Below are 21,111 nucleotides of genomic sequence, written 5' to 3'. Positions count from 1 at the left end.
GAATGCAATTATGTAAAGTTGGTAAAAAATACCAATAAAACATTGAAGATTTAAGAACATGTATAAATTTATGGTTAAAACAAGTTTTAATTATGAATCCAACGGTTTACGTGAACACTGAGGAGTCGTGACCGGGCACCGCGGCCCATGGGCGCAGCGGAGGCATGAGCAGCGCATGTAAAGTGCCGATTTAAATCTGTTAATAGTTTTATTTCGATTGTAATCTCCTTTATTTATACCCTAAGATGTACAATATTACGTCTCATTATTTTGCGATGATATTAATTTTAGCTGGAGCGCCTTATCGCCCATCGGCCGCCGCCCGCGCGAGTGAATTCACTATAGCCTTACTCTGCCTCAACTATTATCTACATAATATTTATTGCAATATTAGGTATGAGTATCTGTGTATCAATCGAAGCCAATAAATTGAATACTTCACGTACATTAATTAATTTTTAATTTGATATGGGATATGAATTTCCTTTAATTCCTACTAAAAACGTCAAGAGGATAGATCGGTTATATATCGTTATTGTATAATGTTTATTTCTTTTTATTATATATATGTGAGCAGATAAATTGGAATTGATTAATATTTTATTAGGCTATCTATATTCAAAATACCATATCGTAATGACTACGTCGCGTAGAATTAATTAAGCTTAACTATATTATAATTCCAAGAAGAACTAAGAGCTAAGAGCAGTGTTGGCCTAGTGGCTTCAGCGTGCGACTGTCATCCCTGAGGTCGTAGGTTCGATCCCGGGCTGTGCACTAATGGACTTTCTTTTTATGTGCGCATGTATCATTTGCTCGAACGGTGAAGGAAAACATAGTAAGTAAACCGACATGCCTTAGACCCAAAAAGTTGACGACATGTGTCAGGCACTGGAGGTTGATCACCTACTTGACTATTAGATTTAAAAATGATCATGAAACAGATTCAGAAATCTGAGGCCAAGACCTTAAGAGGTTATAGCGCCACAAATTTTATTTTGTTATATTATAATTCCAGCTTTGATTACTATAAGCGTACAGTGTGCATGCAGGCTCTATTGATGCAAGCAATATCTATTGTTATATATAAAGCCTTCTGTTTCGTCGTTTTATTCTTATTTTTTGAAGTTATACTTCTTTTGGTGCGTCAGGGAAAAGCTAGAGAGTAAATTTTTGCGATGTTAATGTCAAAATGTTTTTTGTTATTTTTAAATAAACTAGATAATGCGTTATTAAAACTTTTAATGTATTAAATACCTTTTTTCTATTGTTAGTGTCATTATTTCTATAAACGAATTTAATTTTTGAAAAAATATTTATCTTGTAACGCCAACTTATAACTTTTAACGCATGTAGATATGTACACACTTTTTTTTATTATAGTTATTATTATTATTGTTATTATTAATAAATTACATAAAAATTGTTTGTTTTGTTCTTTGGTGTAGGATTAGATCTTGAGTATAGGCTTCTTCCTGCGTAAATCTTTATTTTTATGTATAATATTAATGTATAATATTAATCTTTGATCCAAATGGAGTCTGAGATGATCTACATATTTCCCACGGAGTTAATCTGATTTACATGTGGGGTTGCAGTACCACAACACGCACAAGATAAAATTATTCTCACAACACTTACGTTTTACGTGTGAAAGTGTAACTTTCTATCTGATTAAAAACAATTAATCAGAACAAATCAAAACATTCAAAATCTCGAATTTAAACAAAAGTTTTATTTAAAAATTAGGTGGTGGATGCACTGCACAGGCGGTTTCGTATTTTTAATGCTCAAGAAAAGAGCTTACACATGTTTAAAAGGCCGGCAACGCACAAGGCAGCCCTCCGTTATTGAGGGTGTCCATGGGCGGCGTAGTATCACTTAACATCAGATGAGCCACCTGTTTGCCCTTGTTCTATAAAAAACATATGTCATGATCGTGATAATGACTTTAGAATTATTGGAATATCTCACTCAATAAATCAGCTATAATTTTCCACAGATTAAAATTGCCATGTGGAGGTTCCTTCAAATAATTTATGAACACATATTTAATTTATTACGATGGTAATAAATTATTCTGAATGCGAATTATTATCACAATAATTACAAAATATACATAAATATCGCGTAAATTATAAAATTGAAGAGAACGTCAGTCACAGTTTATTTATGTACCTACTTCGTTGCACAAAGTACAGTACAATAAAAAAAATAAAAAAGTATGGCACCTGATAATCTTATTGCTTTTGAGCGAACTCTTCCAGTCAACCACTCTCAGGAAATATATTTAAATTAAATAATAATGTTAGAGCGAAACTTCATAAGATTTACAATCACTTAGACATAAACAATGGAACCAAACAAAGCAGTTAAAACATGTAGACAATGATGAGGACAGTAATAAAAATGGACACTTGAATCACAATACTTTCAGTTATATTAATTATTACGAATGATATGGTCAGGTTATGCTTCTACAGATTGGTTTAAAGAAGATAGAGAAAGAGGAAAGCGGATAGGAATGGGAAGTAAATTCCATAACATCAGTACAGACCTCAATTTAGATGAAGAATTCATTAAAGGTCTCGAGTGGATTTATTTATTTATTTATTTATGATGGATTAAAACTAATATTTTATAATTCTTTGTACATTTGTTTATTTTCAGTATATATGCGAAATTACAATTATAATGCATACTAACTTACAAACCAGAAATGTATTAACTTAATATATAAAAACTTGGATTCGTCTCGCAGTTTTTCCAAGCCTGTCACAAATCACCTTTCAGCCACATTCAGTAAGCACTGCTAGAAGCATTCAGTCTGTTCTACCATTCAGTTCAAAGTCGAGATTCAAATCCAGTAAAAAATGCAGATAGACGTTGGGAGAAAAGTAATATTTACGCCAGTTTAGTCGTGAAGTTATATACGGAATTGGTGACTGCAGGCTGAGGACAGTTTGAGAGTTTAGCTCAAACAGTAGTGCATACATCTAGGATCTGAAATACTTTTCGATAAATAGTACAAAGTGGATAACCGATTACTCTGTAATTCAAAGATTCCAACTCAACAATAAGCAGATAGGAAATGGGAAAACAGTAATATGTACGCCGGTAAAGTTGCCTTAAAAACCGTTGAAGTAAGTTTTCTAGCAATCTCTAACAGTTTATATTTTTCTTCATAAGGCATCTCCATCCATATTACTGAATTTGACTCGAGTACACTACTAACCAGTGGAGCATAAAACATCAAAGCTTAATATTACCGAACTTTTAGTAGAGACATGATATCGCAATAAATTAGTATGTAGTATTGACACTGCTGTGAGGCCGGCCTTGCCAGTTTTGGCAGTGGTCAATGTCGTTTTGCAATAGGATGCAGCGGGGTATTATTAATTACAAAATGTCCTTTCAATTCAATAGAAAATTTCCTGCAATAGTTTTAACGTGATTACTAAAATATACGCAGACATTTATATTTCACATAATAATAGTTTCTGTGTAGTACATTTGAGAATAGTTGTAATTTTGTATACAGAACAATGTCTCTTTGGTCCGCTAGTATCTATGTAAGTAGAAAATATAGATGTTTTTGTAACGAATGAACACTAAAATTGGACCCAATTAAATCTATTTCTAGAATAATGTATTTCTCAGCCAAGTTTGGCTGAACGTTATATTGTCCAGAATATTTGTAACATAAATGGCCGGCCGTGAGAAGCCAAGACAGACCGCTATTAAAATCGTACCAGTCAATGTATGATGTTGATATAGCAACTATTAGTAAGTACAAAACCCATACAATTTTTTAATAGCTTGCCAAACTATTTACAACTTCCTCTATTCCATTCGTGTATAAATCATTATCTGCACCAAATATGCTGGTATCAAATTATGTGTATGATTGAATTTAATTAATAGATATCACAGGTGCAAAGCCTTAATTACCACAGTTTTGTCAGGACAGTTGCGAAATTGAAATATCTCTAAAAATCTATCAAAAATACATATGTATTAAACATACTATATTAATACTAGCGGATCCGACAGACGTTGTCCTGTCTACACGTCTTTAATTTCAAAATTTCAATTTTTAATAAGCCATTTTGATGAAAATTATTATTCAAATGTTATGACAATATCTAACGATCCAGCACATGGTCACACACGATATAACACAATGATAACAAAACTTTTTTTAAATTTCGGGACAGACTAAAATTAAAATTCGAATATTATTTAGAATTTGACACTGCGATGGTAGCGCCGTCTGTCGGATCCAATGTAAAACATTCCAAAATCAACAACAACTAATAAATTGAAAATTAATTAAAAAAACATTGTCCAGCGGACAAAATTGTGAATCTAAACCATTCCCAGATCCCCTTGAACACACACAAAAAATTTCGTCTAAATCGGTCCAGTCGTTTAGGAGGAGTTCAGTCACATACACACGCACACAAAAAATATATATATTAAGATGACTCAATGACATGTCGTGTCAAGATAGCACTTCAGACTTTAGTAAATTACTTAAAAGAAGAAAATCGGAACAGTTTGACGATTTGTTTCTAAATAGATTTATGAGTGTGCTATTTTGTGTACTAGTGTATTTGATTCTTATCTTTAAAACATATATAAACGTAATTGGCGGGGCACATGGCAAGAGGAATAGAAAAGTGGAGCAAGACTTGCTAGGGCTATAGATTATAAAGAATCTAAAAAGAGGAAGACGATTTAGAAGGTGTATAGACCACATTAAGGAAACAACAGGAAACAGGGCAGAGAGTGGCACAGTGCAGACAGTAGTGGCAGTATCTGGAGGAGGCCTTTGCCCAAAAAAGAATAAGATGATATAAAAGCATCTGAAGTAGAAGGCTATTATTAATATTTGTTCTGAATCACTGAACGACAATAAACTGTGATAAAGGTGTAGTCAATGGTACTAATGGTAGATAATCGGAGTCGCGTTGCGCATGGCAATGTTGTGGCCAGGTGCGCTTCCGAGAGACGCTTCCTTCCCTGAATCACAGGCCATTAGGGCTGTTGCGATTGACCAACATTGAAAAAGCAATTAGTCTCCAGAATATGCATGTTCAGGCAGTTTTAGCAGAGTGTAACAATTCTTACTTATGAGCCCTCTTGCGAAGTGAGTTTTTATGGACGGCGGAATCTCTTATTATCAGGTAATCTATCTCTATTACTGTTTTGAACAAAACCTTTGTAACAATAGTAACAAGTTCTGTGCTCTTTAATATGGCCAGAATTCAACTTGCGTATCCAGCCGTAAAAAAAGTGTTTCATAAACGTGAAAAGTGAATTTCCGAAACTCCCAATGAGACGGTTGATGGAGATGGCCATCGCCAATCAAATATAAGGTAACATAACCACGCGAGGAAAGAAAGAAGATTAAAATTAGAAAAAAAAATCCATAGACTTTTAAAGTAGTAGTAAAGCATTTAAAGTTATCAATACATTTAATAAGACTATTCTAAAAAGACATTGCGCAGCCCTACCCTCTGGCAACTCTATAGTCTATTGTAATAGACGCACGCGCATCCCATACAGAAGCAATCTACGTTCCGGTCACACTACACTTTGTGTTAACTTCTTAAATTGAATTGATCTTATCAAGCGATCAATAATAAAAAGACCATTATGTTTTTCTTAATACAATTGCGTGTTGTAATGATTCAGAAACATTTAAACTATATTCAATAAAAATTGTAAGAATATAAAATATTAAAGAATAATAAATTTTATTAGGCAATTATAAATTTAGTATTTTGTGTTTCGATATAATACCGATGAGGTTTATATTTGACTGAATGAATGACAAAATAGAGGGAGTATTCTGAATGTTTAAAATAAAATGTCTTCTTTTGTTTAATCTAGTTAAGAGGATAATTTCAACGGAAAATGTTTTCGATCAATATATCACTGAAATCTATTTTTGTAACTAAACAGTAATGATAAAATTAACACATAAAAAGCTTGACGTTTGTGAAGGTGTTTACAAACGTCATACGGACTGTTGCGACGCCATCTTGCCTAGAGAAGCGTTTTGGCGGGTTCTTGAAATTGTATTTATTTAATTAGCATTTTTAAAGCTTAATAGTATGATAATACATTTTGTGACAGTTCAACCACTATTAAATAATCGTAAATGCTTACCATTTAAGATTTTATACCACATTAATAAATCAAATTGAAAATATAAATTTTCAAAGAGCATATATATATATAGTGTAGCAAAAAACAAACACAAGCTTTTAAACTATTTTTTTTCAATAAAGAGGTTTTCAAAGTAATAACGAAAATTTGTCACGTATAATGTAATACTCAACGATTGTTTTACAATATTGAGTAGTTTCTCGTAACTCGCAGTTTGTTAATATTGTAACCGCGCGTGCCTGTCGCAGATTGATTCACTGGAAATACAATAATTTACCTCTAAATTGACCTTGGAAAAATTACCTAACTAAAATAATAAGAAAATAATATTTTTTTGTGGCAATTTTAACATCCACATAAATGTATTATAATCATAACTCCATGTTCACTAATGCATTAGTATCCTATCTATTAGAATACATAATTAATTCTTGTGATTTTCTACAAATTTATTTTCCGCGATGCCGAGAAAAAATGATCCTATTCTGATTTTCGTTATCTACCTTTTAAAGCTAGAATGAATCATTTATCAGCAATTAACTATCTTCCACAGTATGCACAATTGATGTTCTATCGGGTGATTTCCATCCTAGTGCCAGGGTTACATAATATCACATTACTACATGTAGGTAATGTTTTTTGTTATTTTGTAAATAAGACTTTTAGTACCTACCTCCAGTAGGAATTTCCTTTTTATTTTACATACTAGGGTTGCCTATTGCTTGTTAAGCGATAGGGCAGTCCTTTAACTAGTAACATGTGTAACCTATTTGTTATATTTTTGTTTAGGGTAACCGAATAAATGAATAAATATTTATCATTTCAAGTCAGTAAACATAAAATACTGAACCTTTTTGCATTTATTTTTATTTTGGTTAGACATATGTGACTTTTAATATGTCTCTGGTTCCCTTTACAAGTAAATAACTATATCCATATTGATTAATCAATATTATTCGTCTGTTTCCCGGAACAAAGAGCGTGACAACAATACATAATTGCTAACAAATATAAGTTAATATGTCTGTTTGTAAGCTAATCGCGTGTGTTATTAAATCACTCAACGACACCACGATGAGTTCTTCTTACTTTGACGATTCCCTAAATTATTCTCAAGCGGAATACTAATTTGATTAAAACATTCCTAGATCTATTAATGAGATCATAGATAATAAAACTTAATAGAATTTTTGATGGATATGTGACCAATTCAATTCATGTTTGTGCTGCAGAAGCGGGCTATTCGGGGTATTTGTTGTGTTTCTCCGAGAAAGTCGGCTCAGAATAAGTTAAAGCAATAAACTAATATGACACTATCTGGTCAATATATTCTTGAAGCCTTATGTACAAAAAACTTAAACGATTTTAAAACAAATGGTGACTTTCATCATTATAATACGCCTTAGAACTAATTTGAGTATGGAAATTGTATTCGTTTTTACAACAAACTCCGAAGCGAAATTAGAGAATTATCACTAAATAAATTCAAAGCTCTCGTAAAAAGTAAATTAATCAATAAAGTCGTATTTATAATGGTCCAAATCCTTGGGATTGATCTGCTCCAGTTCAAACAATTTGTATTACTCAAAACTTGGCGATTATAAAGAGTGGCGAAAAGATTATTGCCAGTTATTCTTGCCCGCTCTACGCCCTTGACTTGCGAATTGGTAGTAAAGGTAAATTTACAATTGCTTTAATTATTTTTTTTGACGTTCATTAGTGTACTTTTTTACCTATATGAATAAAGATATTTTGAGTTTGAGTTTGACATCGCAATATACTTAATTTCAATTAGTCAATAGGCAATAATCGCAAACTTTAAAAGAGGGTTCCGATGTAACGTTTGGGGGTAAAAGTAAAAGTAAAAATTCATAAATATTAATAACCAATCAGCAACAATGATGTTATCGCCTATGCAAAAATATTAATCGACAGTGACCGACTGTGGCATATAAAAACTGTCCATCTGTTTATCTGTGGTCCCGTTACTGACATTTACCTTCACCTTTCCTGTTTGCCCCCTTTGTCACGCAAATATACAAACACACATCATTCATTTGCACTTGATATTTAACACTTAATTAGTTATATCATTGCATGTCACAAATATTGTAGAAAATATTGCCAGGACACTTTCATTATTTTATCGAAATTTTTACTTCTCTTCCTACTGGAACGGAAGTAAAAATTTATGTAGTCTAATTACAAATCTTTAAATGAAGTTATTGCAATTTGAACAAATACTAAGTTTTTTTTGGAAAATATTTAAACGTATGTCCTGATTTAAATTTAAACTATACATTAAAAGTGCTTTCTATACTTATTATTTATAACCAACATTATATTTGATCAATTATAATTTTAACGTGTACTGTTATTTAGTACATCCCAGCTTCCCAGCAAGATAAATATAGCATATAATATTTTCATTAATAATACAATACATACTGTATTTTACAGGGACTATGCAGCATTCTAAATATGAGAGAATTTTTTAAATCAAGCGTTTTGCCAAAATTAATGTTTTATTTATAATTTTAGTATCGTATACTCGCTATCCGGATATAGGTTTCTTATATTTTCTATAGGGCTAACGCAAGGCGATTTAAAATAGGTCGTTATTAATTAGGTTAATTTCGAAGCAAGGCACGGTATGAATACGCACGTTAAAACCGAGCAGGTGTCTTAATTGACGTCATCGTTTGCTAATTTTTTATGCCTTATAAAGTCAGAGGGAAGCTGTACAGGAGGAGAGAAAGGGGGCAAGGGGACAAGTTTGTTTGCGGACGCGAGGCCTTTTGTTTATTCTCGAATGAAATTTTATTAGTTCTCGACAAATACCCCACATTCTTGTTTCAGAATTAAACTGAAATGCTTTTGCGAGTTTTATAGAGAGAGGTCCGTATACGGGTACTGTTTATTCTCATCGACATTTGTTTGTTACCATTCCCGGAGGATCACGTTGGAAAATATTGTTTTACAATGTTTGCATTGTATTGCAATATTATCAAATAGCTACTTGGTCAAATCGCTTGCTGGAATATAGTCTAAACAGTTGGTTTATGAAACATTCAGTACAAATCTTTGGCTGTTTTATAACAGACATTATAACATGATATGCTGCCATAGTTTCAATGTAACGTGGCTGTTACCATGGTAACCAAGGTAACAGTTATCACGGTTATGTCTTTGTTGTTTGCCGTATCTGTGACCACCTGACTCATCAATCAGATGGGTTTGACCGACTTATAAAAAACGTTGGCATTATTCTTACAACTTTCGTGTATTCTAAATATACTCGTGAATATCATAAGGCGAATTTTATTTACTGGGCTGGTCCCTTTGTCGACGTGTCGAGTGAAGAAAATTAGTTCAATTGGGTGTGTAAGAAGTGCAGTGAGGGAACTTCACAGTTATCAAATGAGGTGATGTGGAAACCGGCCCTGATAGCCACTAGCCAGGGGTAGGATATACTTCTCTTTACTTTTTTTTTACACATGAAATTCACATTGAAATTAAATTATTGTAATGTTTTCTTTTTTTATTTTGATGTAATTATTACATACCTGATTGATTATCAGCAATGTTTTGTTTTGATTTACGAGATTTAAATCCCAATAAATACGGTCAAGAAATTCACACATTACTGACCTAGAGCACGTATAAACATAGTACCGACAACTTAAGTATAAATGGTATATTTTGACCAGTTTTCATATAAGAGTTATAACATATTATGGTAATAAATTGAATGCATAAAACGATTAAATTTTGATTTATTATTTATATTAATATGATTACAAGATTTAATGAATTCAGCTAACATTGCGTACAAGGAGTACAAAATTAATATTTTATTGTGAAAATTTAAGTTTGATTATGTGTGCAATGAAATATCAATAGAGTCCGGCGGCCGAGCGGAAGTCGCTCGAGCCTTATCGAGCCGCACATTCACTCAGCCCATCCACCGCGCCCCGTCCCCCCTGCCGCCCCCTACCCGAGACCCCCTGCCTCCTCCCGGAACCCCGCGAATTTACAATGTAGGCGACTCACACCGCGATGCTTCAGCGGAGGGCGGTTTTCCCTCGCGTCGGTGTGCGTACAATTTTCTCGCCTGTAAATTCTAATGCGAAGTGCGACGGCGATAAAAAATGAGTAGCTCCAGCTCTAGCGTGAATATATTAGAGCGAGAGGGCTGGGCGCCGCCCTACGCCGCCCGCCCGCTGATAAATATGTATTTTACAGCTGAATCCTTTGTGACACACACATTGCTCACTTTACATATATATTTACATAACATACAATTGGATCCTGACAATTCTCACCATAGATAACACTATTTAGATTCATACCGTGACGTTAAATATTAAACAGAGTATAACTTTTGATAAGCATATAATAATAACAGGTATTGTAGTTACCATAGTTAGACTAAGAATATAACGAAAATAGACCATAGTTAATTTGTTTTTTTATAATTAATGCTAATAGAATTTAAATTAATAAGATATAATTAATTTCTAACACCACTTGAGTACTAAAGAAGGGTTGCTAACAATATCTAATGGCTAATTAGTTCCGGAGGGGCGCTAAGTGGTGACATAGAGGCTATAATTGCAGCAAAAAACGTTAGAACTTGTTTTTGTCGCATGTGCGTCTTTCTAATGCGACCCACACCTGTGAGGCACGAGACCAACGTCGCTAAGGGTTTCTATTCACTTGTAATTTAAACACGGGTATTGTTAGGTTACTTTGAATCTCTCTGATGTCAATAAAAATTAGATTTAATATGTTGGCTGTTGATAAATCCTTTTTGATACAGTATTACATACAAAAGCATTTAAAAAACAATACAATGTATAACTTTTTCATTTTTAACTCCGCATTTGCTTGACCACTACAAAGACATTGTACAACTTTGATGTCGCCGTCTCTTGTGCCCCAACGTGGCTTTTATTCTGAATTTTAAAAGTCATGAAAATTTTTTTATTAGTTTAAAAAAATGGCGGCCAATTCGTGTTCACTACTCTTTCTTCTGAGTTAACTATTAACTTGATAAGATTTTCTTTTCTTAATTAAAATTCAAGGCAATGTATCATCTTAAGACAGTAAGGCGAATAATAATCGCTTACGGCCTGAACGTTTCGTGTGTAATCGTCCTTAATAATATCAACCCTTGCCGTGTCACGTGGTGGTTATTTTTTATTAGATATACCTGCCACGATCAGCTTACTTAAAGGGTGCTATCGATATTAAATCAATTATTTTATTCACATTTTCACCCTACGCATTCTTCTCATTCTTAGAACACGTTTTTTCTATTAAGCGAACAATATTAATTTTGCTTCATACAAGAAGGTACATATAGCTGCGTGTATAACATTTATATGTTTAAATATTTTCATTACTGATGTATAATAATTAAGATGTATAAGATAAAAATGCTTATCTGTATCTTTTTTTTATAGTATGTTATGCACTTCTTGTTAGAAGTGATCGCTTGTAATATATAAGTATTGTATAAGTCTGCCCATTTTCTTAAAAACATATGTTATCTGAATGTGGTAATGGTGATGGTACATATAGCAAATATGACTCTTTCATAAATGGTCCTAGGGTTGAATAAGCCAATTTTGGCCTAAAAAATATCTATAATTTAATGAATTAATTGGAGTTAAAAGACTCAAAATCAATTCACTGCATGGAAAATTTATCATTAAACATAAAATAAACCAACGTTTATTTACAGCGAAGCAGTGTGTCCCGATCATGGCTGCACTACCCTGAGTCGCGGCTGCAGCGACTGCTTAATTCAGCCTGCCCATCTAATTGTCTGCCCGATTGCCCATCACCATGTCTGCCCATGCGCCCCCACTCGCCGGACTCGCCCATCGACTGCACCTATGCCGCAGGTATTGTTCAAGTCCATGGTAAGTGTTCAGTTTTGGTACTGAAGTTAATTAAGTTTGCAATGTACCGTATCAGGAAGCAGCTGCAACACTCCGAAGGTCAACAGCAGATCTGTAGGTCAGTTACTTGCATATAATTCAAACTGGTTCAAGTTAACGGCGTTCAACAAGGTCAATTTGTTCTTCATTGTCATAAATATCATTTATTACTGAAGCGTTTATTATTATGTTGCCAGTCTCAAAGGATTTAACAGGTATTTGAATTGAAACAAAGCTCATTTCAAAATAGGTAATATGCCACTGCCACTTCATTCTTCAATATTTTTATTTATATTTTGATAAATAGATAACGAATATCATATCACCTACATATATGTTTGTCTCAAAACTTAATACAAAATCTTTGAAATAGACCAAAGAGCTCCATTCTATGAAACAAATTTCTGATGGCAATAAATATTGAGATAACACAGAAAAATTGTTTCCAAAAAGACAAAAGACTGAAGAATATTTCCCAGCTATGAACAGTTTTAATTCAATAGTTTTTAGTATTTTTTTTTACTTTTTATTTATGTTTCCCATCGTTTAAATGTTCCCTAACAAACAGCAATTGATTTTATCATAGCAAGTCGGCTTATATTACCTACTCTTGGATAATATAAAACAAAAAACCCTTTGAAAATCGCACCAGTACTTTTTGAGTTTTTTCGTCACAAACATATAAACCTATACTATTATTCCTTATGAAGAAGACTGTGTAACTTGTCTTGGAATCACACCGTTAAATTATGTTTTAACATAGTTATTTTTACAAATATAGGATAACTATGAAAAACGATTAAAGAAGGATTTTTGGAACTGAAAATAATTTGGGTGACAGGGTCAAGATTAATTGACACTTCTGATAGTACACCCCAACCCTTACAGCAGCCGGCGCCCGCGCACAACTGGACAAACCATCTGACGATACACCGATATAGGGATCTAGATATATCGCTGTGCTCTGCGGTTCCACTCGAATTAATTCGGTCAAAACGATGTCCTATGGCCTAAAACTTTTCTCGGTAAATACTCTTATAATTGCAGAAAGAAAAAAACAATGTTAGAATGGTGTTGCGTAAAAATGTTATAATGGTGTTGCCTACTTGTTTGTAGATATTAATGTTACACGAGAAATTTATCTTTTTCACGCCATTTGTAACAGTATTGTAATTTTAAACAGAATCCTATTTTTTAAAATATTCTATAGTCATCTGGGATCTATATATATCCAGTTCATCTGGGATAATGTAGGGTTCTAATGGTGAAATAATTGTTTAAATCGGTCTAGTAGTTTCGGAGGTAAATATGTATGAAAAACACGGTATTCAATGCAAACAAATAAACAATCATATCTTTCCTCTTTATATTTCATTGATATAAGTAGCTGTACCTAACTTAACCAATTATTTCGCCAGGATTCTAACTTTACATAATAACTTTAAAAATAATGATTTATTATATTTTACTCAGTGTGACATGACTACATACATTTCTTATGAGCAGGACACAAACGTCCAACCCCACGAATAATTAATTAAGAATGGCCTTTTTATCCATTTCAAAATAAAAACATATTTACTTTAATTGTTATTGACCACATAATAATATAACTATTTACGCTTTCTAATTCGAATGAATAAAAAACATGTGCATTGAAATATTTTATTAAATAAGTAAAAACATATTTTAATAAATAATTATCAATAATCAATAATACATATAGTAATTATTTATTACACGCAAAATAACGCTACTTAACTGGTCTAGGCGAGAATAAAATTGGTATAATGTTGCCATATTTTATATTAATAAGGATTATTTATGTTTACTCCTATTTCGATATGAATGCCATAAGTGGAATTTATTTTTTATCGTATAATATTCATTAGTTATCGAGACTTTGGCTGTGTAAAATAAAAATGTCTGCCTTGATGACAGCCTTGCATTTTATCTAAACACTCTAAGCTGTCACAACAAAATTATATATTGAAAAGCTTTGACGACAAGAATATACACCACTCTTTGGATAATAATTTGAGGCTACTCCTTTGTTGCCCCGAGGCCACCAGACTTTTAAATCTGGCATCAGTTTCTTCATTCATATATCATTCAAACAGATATATACATTTAATAGATTAGTTTAAACGTTCTTAAATATTTGAACAAGTAGAATTCGACCGTTCCATTTTTAAAAATGTTCGACAAGTTTGCGAAACGGCTCTTCCGGTGTTTAAGTGTCTTTGTTGTGTCTAATTTCGGTTACTGCTATAAATCTGCATTCGGGGTGAGGGGAGGCCAGGTGCGGGGGCGGCAGATGTCACGCGGCTGACCCACATCTCACCTACGCATTATCAACATATTGGCACGCTTCATTTTTTTGTAGGGCACACTTTGAAGCTATCGTTAACCTTTTGCAGGTATTGTCACAATCATTAATTGTATTTAAATTTTAAGACAAAAGACTGAAGAATATTTCCCACCTATGAACAGTTTTACTTCATTAGTTTTTTTTTTTACTTTTTATTTATGTTTCCCACCGTTTAAACCAACCCTGACAAACAGTATTATCAACATATTGGCACGCTTCAGTTTTTTGTAGGGCACACTTTGAAGTAATCGTTAACCTTTTGCAGGTATTGTCACAATTATTAATTGTATTTAAATTTTAGTGCGTCTTTATTATCAAGTCTATTTTCTTATTTTTTTATACATAAACGGGCCGAAGGCTTTTCCACAATCTCATCTGAAAGTGAAGTGGCCTTTAGAAGGGCAAGCCCGTTCAGTAGGTACCTATTTAACTGCCGCTTCAATAAACCCATAATAAACTTTACAATTTGGACATGGATTAGATACAAAATTTGATTAATAATTTTAATCTGTGGCAAAAATTTTTTTTCGAAACCACTCTAATAGATAAGAATAGAAAACACAGACACAGACACAGAAAAAACTATTGAATAGATAATGCGGTAACGTATTTTTGTGTTTAAGTTATTTATTATTGTGTTTCCGTATTTCCAATTCCAAGTTAAAGCATCAAAGAATTTAACCATGATCCAGGGGAAATAATTTGTAAAAGAAACCTCTCCAAACTCCTTTGTCAGAATAAAAATAAGTCTGCCCTGGTAGTCTAAAGGTCGATATTTAGAAAACTATTCTTTACAAATTTCATTATAACACTAATCGTTTACTAAAGAAACGGTTTTCTAAAGAATTTCCCAATCTGAAATATCTTAAATGGTGGACTTAAATGGTTTCGTAATTGTTACACGGAAGCCATAACCCAAAAAAAAAATCTGGCTCATCTAACGTTAACTGATACGTGCATGGACACACACTGCCAAAAGGCTGGCAAGTGCGTTGCCGGTATTTTAAGAACTGGTGCGCTCTTCTATTCTTCTATTCTATTCATTATCTTAAAGGACCCTAAGTCGAATTCGGAAATAGATACTTAAGTTGGTAGATGTTTCTACAAAGAGACATTATAGAAAGGTTTTACCAAATTTTAAATTTAATAATTACATTAAAGGAACTGGCGAAAGGCACTACTAAATGTTTCTATATTGTGTCCCTTGATTTTGCTCTTTGATTTATGTTCGAGAACTTGAATATTTATTTATTAAGTCAATCTAAATATACTTCGCATCATAAGTTGCAAACTATAATAATATTATAATAATAATAATAATAAATAAGTCTTTATTCATTTTAAATTGGTACATTTTTCTTTTCATAGTGTAAGATTTGGGAACCCTTTTAAGTAAATATACCTGTTAAATAAATAGACTCAATTACAGGCTGACACAGGTTGCCCTTAATAACCCACATGAAGTATTTTTGAGGCATCATCCGCATCCCTATAACCGAACCATGTAGTACAAAATGATCTTAATCTCAATGGAAAATATAATTTTCTTAAGCTTAAGCATTCTTAAGAACTTAACAATTTCTCGAAACAATACCAAGTTGATGATTCTTTCCAGGAGGTGTTTAATAGGTGATATCTCTTTTAATGTGCAAGTCGAATATAATTATAATTACTATATCAGCCACGAGGATTGCTGAAAATAAATAAGTGGGAGTGTGTTGGTGTGTATTGGGTTCAAGTTCAGGCGAGGCCAACGACCCGCGTGACGTCACACGTCTTGTCTACCAGCCACAACCGCCTACACCACATTCAGCCTCTACTATATACTTTCGCACTATACCCCAAACAATCTTGTACTCAATAATCTGTAGTTATCATAAACCAAACCTTCGTCGCTTTTAGAGTATTTTTATATTCTATTAACTTTCATTTGATTCGTATTAATGGCGTTTATTTTAATATGATTATTATTTATTTATTAGTAATCATAACGTATAGTTACATTGATAATTAACCTAAAATATGTAAAAAGCTCTAAAGTTTAAATTAAAATATGAAAAAGAAAAGTCTGTAGGTATTGTCAGCGTTTTGCATACAATTTAAGTAGGTAGAGCGATAAGGAGTGTAGAACGTCTGCGAGAGGGCGGCGGAGCGGGTCGTATGTAAAACGGCTCGGAAAATCCATAACGCGCCGCGGAAAACCCTTTTAATATACGGCACGTAAATAAGCGCGGGGGCGGCGCGGTGCGGGGCGGCGCACCACGCGCTGTGATTGGCCGGTCGGGCCCCGCCCCGCGCGCGCTGAAAAACTTGCGGAAAAACGGTGCGAGCGCGCGCCAGTGCCTCTCGGACTCGCTCGGTGGGCGGACGCCACTCGCGCTAGAGACGGCGCGACCAAGGACCGGCGGCCGCGGCCGCGAAATGCCCGCGCTGGCCCTGCGCGACCAGCCGCTTGACTGCTCCCTGCGCCTGCGCGCCTCCACCACACCGACCTGGCGCGACCACCCCCACGGTCAGTCTCTGTTCTCTCCCCTACTGTTCGTTCGCGCTACTCACTTAAACGCCCGTGATAACTGATAGTGCTAGTGATCCGTTTCGATGCATCAATTTCTATTTGATTATCATTCGCTGCGCACAAGTAAGTAGAAGATTCATTCATTTTTATCGGCGCGGCTCATGGATGTGGAAAAATACGCGTGGTGGTTCCCGTGCGCGTTCAATGTTTTGAAGAATTGCTAAGTGATTATTAATTATTTACTTCATATAATGTGAGCAATCTTAATCTATTTCGGATAATTTGCATTAGACAATTTACTATATCGCACTGGCAACATATTTCCAATAAAAACATTTAAAGTGACTTCAAGTTTGACAATAAATTTCGACTTTTACTAGTTGGTCTATCACCATAGAAATCATTCCATTTGTAGTGTTATTTCTTAACCCTGCTACAAGTACCAATATGTCAGGTGCGTAATTGATAGCACACGTGGTGTTCACATAAAGATGTGTCAACAAGCCGATAAGCCGGAAGGGTTGTCCCCTCGCGATATTAACTCGCAAGAATCCAAAACGTCTTTGACCTGTACCCCGTGGGATCATTCAATTTTTCGTAATACGAGTAATGGTACTGATGGACATTCAACCCTCGCTATGTCTTTTGATGACAGTCCTTTGATAGTGCTGAATGCTCACCCCCGACAAACTTGCTAAATTATATTTGTCATTTACTGCTCATATTAATTTAAAATAATTTATGGATAGAAAAGTTGATATGAATATTAAAAATGCATTATAATTTTGAATATATGCACTATTCTATTATAAATTGTTTGGACAATAAGTTTAGTAAGTATGGCTAAGATAATATAATATAACAAAATTATTTACATTAGACCGTGAAAATTACAATTAACGTAGTGCCTACTTAATTTGATCTACTTTCATACAATTAATCAGTGGTAGCATAGAAAGTAATGACTGCAACATAGTTAAGTATTTATAGTTAAATTATTTATTGCAAAACTAATATAACAAAAAGATTTTTCTAAATGTTGTCTCTCAATAAAATCTACTTCTCTTAATAACGTTGACTTTAAAATGCAAACAACAAGAAAAATAGATGAATTTTTTAAATACTCCTAAATTAGAAGCAAACGTCAGAACATATGACAGATATGCTATATTTAATAAAGCCTCTTTTGTCTTTGTCGTTGTGTGTATTAAAAACTTGACTGCAAACGTCAACAGTATGTAAAGGTCAAAAGCAACCCATGGGACGGGAGCCCCGAATTTGTGTTATGATTATAGTTGATATCAATTACCAAATATAATCGACTTATGTCCGGTGTATGAGAGAGCGGTGAACTTTGCGGGATCACGCGAACTTACCCACGCACCTGTACACGCATTTCGATAATAATAAATAATAATAACAGTTCTCTTATTATAATTATGCCATGTGTTCTGCCGCGACCGCTATGAACAAATTTATTGTGCTACTTAAGCTTATATTCCGACAGTGAAAACCAATGAAGAAACTTAGAAACTATATTCATTGACGTTCCAGCGCATAATTAACATATAAATAACATTAAAATATGAACTAAATTGGTATTAGTTAAATAGCGATGCTAAAGACAAAAACAAATAATTAACATTATACTCTTTGATGTTTGAAACATTATTTTATAAAATATATTGTAACATGTCTTTGTAAATACTATAAATATAAATCTTACATATCGGAATAAAAACATGTACTTAATAATACACGTTAAAAGTTCTGTAGATTTTTACGAGTTATTAATTTCCAGTAACAGGCTTTTTTTATAATAACCAAACACTTAGCCTTTTATTTTATGCTTTAACATTAAGAAATTATTCAACCCAATTATCTGTCGTAATATGCATTTGCTACTAATGCAGTTTTTCATCGATTTTACAAGTATTCAATATAACAATTTTACTGAATAAAACTAATATCAAAATGGAATCATAAGATGCTAATTAACAGACAAGTAATTTATATTGTTTAGTAACTTGATCATTAACATATTCAAATTGTTGTTATTTTTAAATATTTAAGTAATTACGGAGTAGCGCATATTATAATTTTTGAAGTCGCGACGGCCGGCGCGTACGCAACGCGAGCATTTATAAAGTATTTTTGAATAATGAGAGCTGATTGCATTAGCATATTAATAAAGCCTCATTAAAATAGCTCAGCATAATGATATTCATAATGATTGTTCTGTTTCATTGTATAATGGGGTTTTTGTTCACGGTTCATGTTAAGCGATCATAAGACTGATCTAAAGCAGTTAAAATTTAAAGTTCACTGCGATTATTCTGTGATGAAACCACTAATATAAGATTTGCGTAGTACACTATACCGCCAACAACACTCTGCAAAGTAATTTGAATCTTAAATGTGAAAAAAAAGAAACTATAATTTATAATGTGCAAGTGTAATTATTAGAAGAGCGAATAAAAAATTAATTAGTGCACAACCAGCCGAAATTGTTTGTTAAAATGAAAGCTTGCTTTTTTAAGTATTTGGATAATAAAATCTGTTTTCATTAACAATTTATCTGCTTACATAATATTTATTTGACGTTCATAAGTTTACTTGTTTACCTATATGAATAAAGATATTTTGACACCATTTTGACACCATTGACACCATTGTAAACACTCGGATTTATCGGAATTTAGTAGGAGTAAAGAAGAAGGGAAATGAGCCTTATATTGTTAGGAACACCGATAGACAAAAGACATATATGACAATATTCATAATAACTTTTATTAACCAAAGACATCTTACATCTCTTCCATAAGCGTTTTAGATTTGATATATTATATTATGTCTTGTCCAAGATTTGTTTACAATCAAATCTCAGTACTAACAAAAACTGACTAATAATCACCAATTGTAATAGTTTTGTTTATAAGCCGTTAGCCACAGAAATGTGAAGTAGAAAAGTAAATGAAGAGAGTTCTAAGAACGAGTAAGTGGAGGAAAGGCAGGACAAGCCACTTGTTAACTCCCACGAAATTCCCTGCAATTATTCAGTTATTCCGACGGGGAACTTAGACACGCATACCAACTCATGTGGGCTTGAACCGACAACAATAATACGACCAATTATCAATAAATATTGTTTAAAACAAATGAGCGTTAGCCTTCATCACAGGTTTATAACCTCACCTGGCAGAATTAAAATCGGCTTACATACACAAATATCCGTCAACTAATGCATGGAAATCTTTACTCCATTGCTGTTCTGGAGCCATGAAAAATGTTTAGTTTCTTCTAACATGAGTACAATACCACATCGACCTCAGATGATCTGGCACCCCTTTACTATTAATATTAGCACAAAAAAACTCGAAAACATTCGTTCTTTTAGAATTACAGTTGAATATATTGTTGTCAAAAAAACATATAATAGTACTACGTATTTTCCTTTAGGTAATTTGCGAAATTCTGTGGTTGCTGTCTCTGTTTAAAGCATACAAATTATAGAGACAGCTATATTTTTGACCCCATCGCGTTTATTTAAAAGTTATAGTGAAACAGTATCAGGATATAATATATATAAATAAAATTGTACAATTGTAAATTTTTAATAAGTTTTTGAACGTATTAGATATACATACTCGGTTTCAGTTAAATATCTTTTGTGATAAATTACATCAATTAATCAAATGAATTATTATTTATCCTTTAAAAGTATCGAAGAGATTAACGGTAATTTTATTTACATTTAAGATTCTTAATTATCATTTAGTATCAATGAAACTATTCTAATTGCGGAGAAAATTATTGGAACGATAATATAGAAACTAATTATAAAGTCTTTAAGAACGCCATTTGTTTTTATATGTATAAATATTGTACGCTGAAGAATAGTTGGCCGAGTGGTGCGTGCGAACTTCATTCCTGAGGTCGTAGGTTCGGTTCGGGATCGGATGCACAGGCTTGGACTTTCTATATTCGCATTTAACACTAGGTACGTCATATTGGTCTATGATATATACATGTAAGAATTATCAACACGATTTCAATCTGAAGCTAAGACCAATTTAGGGTAGTAGAGCAATTGAATTATT

At 33.1% G+C, this 21,111-nt stretch overlaps 1 protein-coding gene across 3 annotated transcripts in view; it reads left to right on the top strand.

Annotated features, from left to right (window-relative positions):
• LOC111001509 (silk gland factor 3) overlaps positions 1–21,111 on the top strand; it is a 134,952-nt gene that overhangs the window by 60,283 nt on the left and 53,558 nt on the right. Inside the window, exon 2 of one of the 3 annotated variants that reach the window (XM_045631479.1) lies at positions 11,927–12,089. In XM_045631479.1, the coding sequence (XP_045487435.1) occupies positions 11,927–12,089 (163 nt within the window). The other 2 variants (XM_045631480.1, XM_045631481.1) reach the window with 2 other exon arrangements.

The sequence above is a fragment of the Pieris rapae genome, chromosome 15 (genome assembly GCF_905147795.1).
Source record: "Pieris rapae chromosome 15, ilPieRapa1.1, whole genome shotgun sequence".
Lineage (NCBI taxonomy): Eukaryota > Metazoa > Arthropoda > Insecta > Lepidoptera > Pieridae > Pieris > Pieris rapae.
The sequence above is the reverse complement of the archived record's forward strand: the minus strand, read 5'-3'. Positions and strand labels throughout refer to the sequence as shown.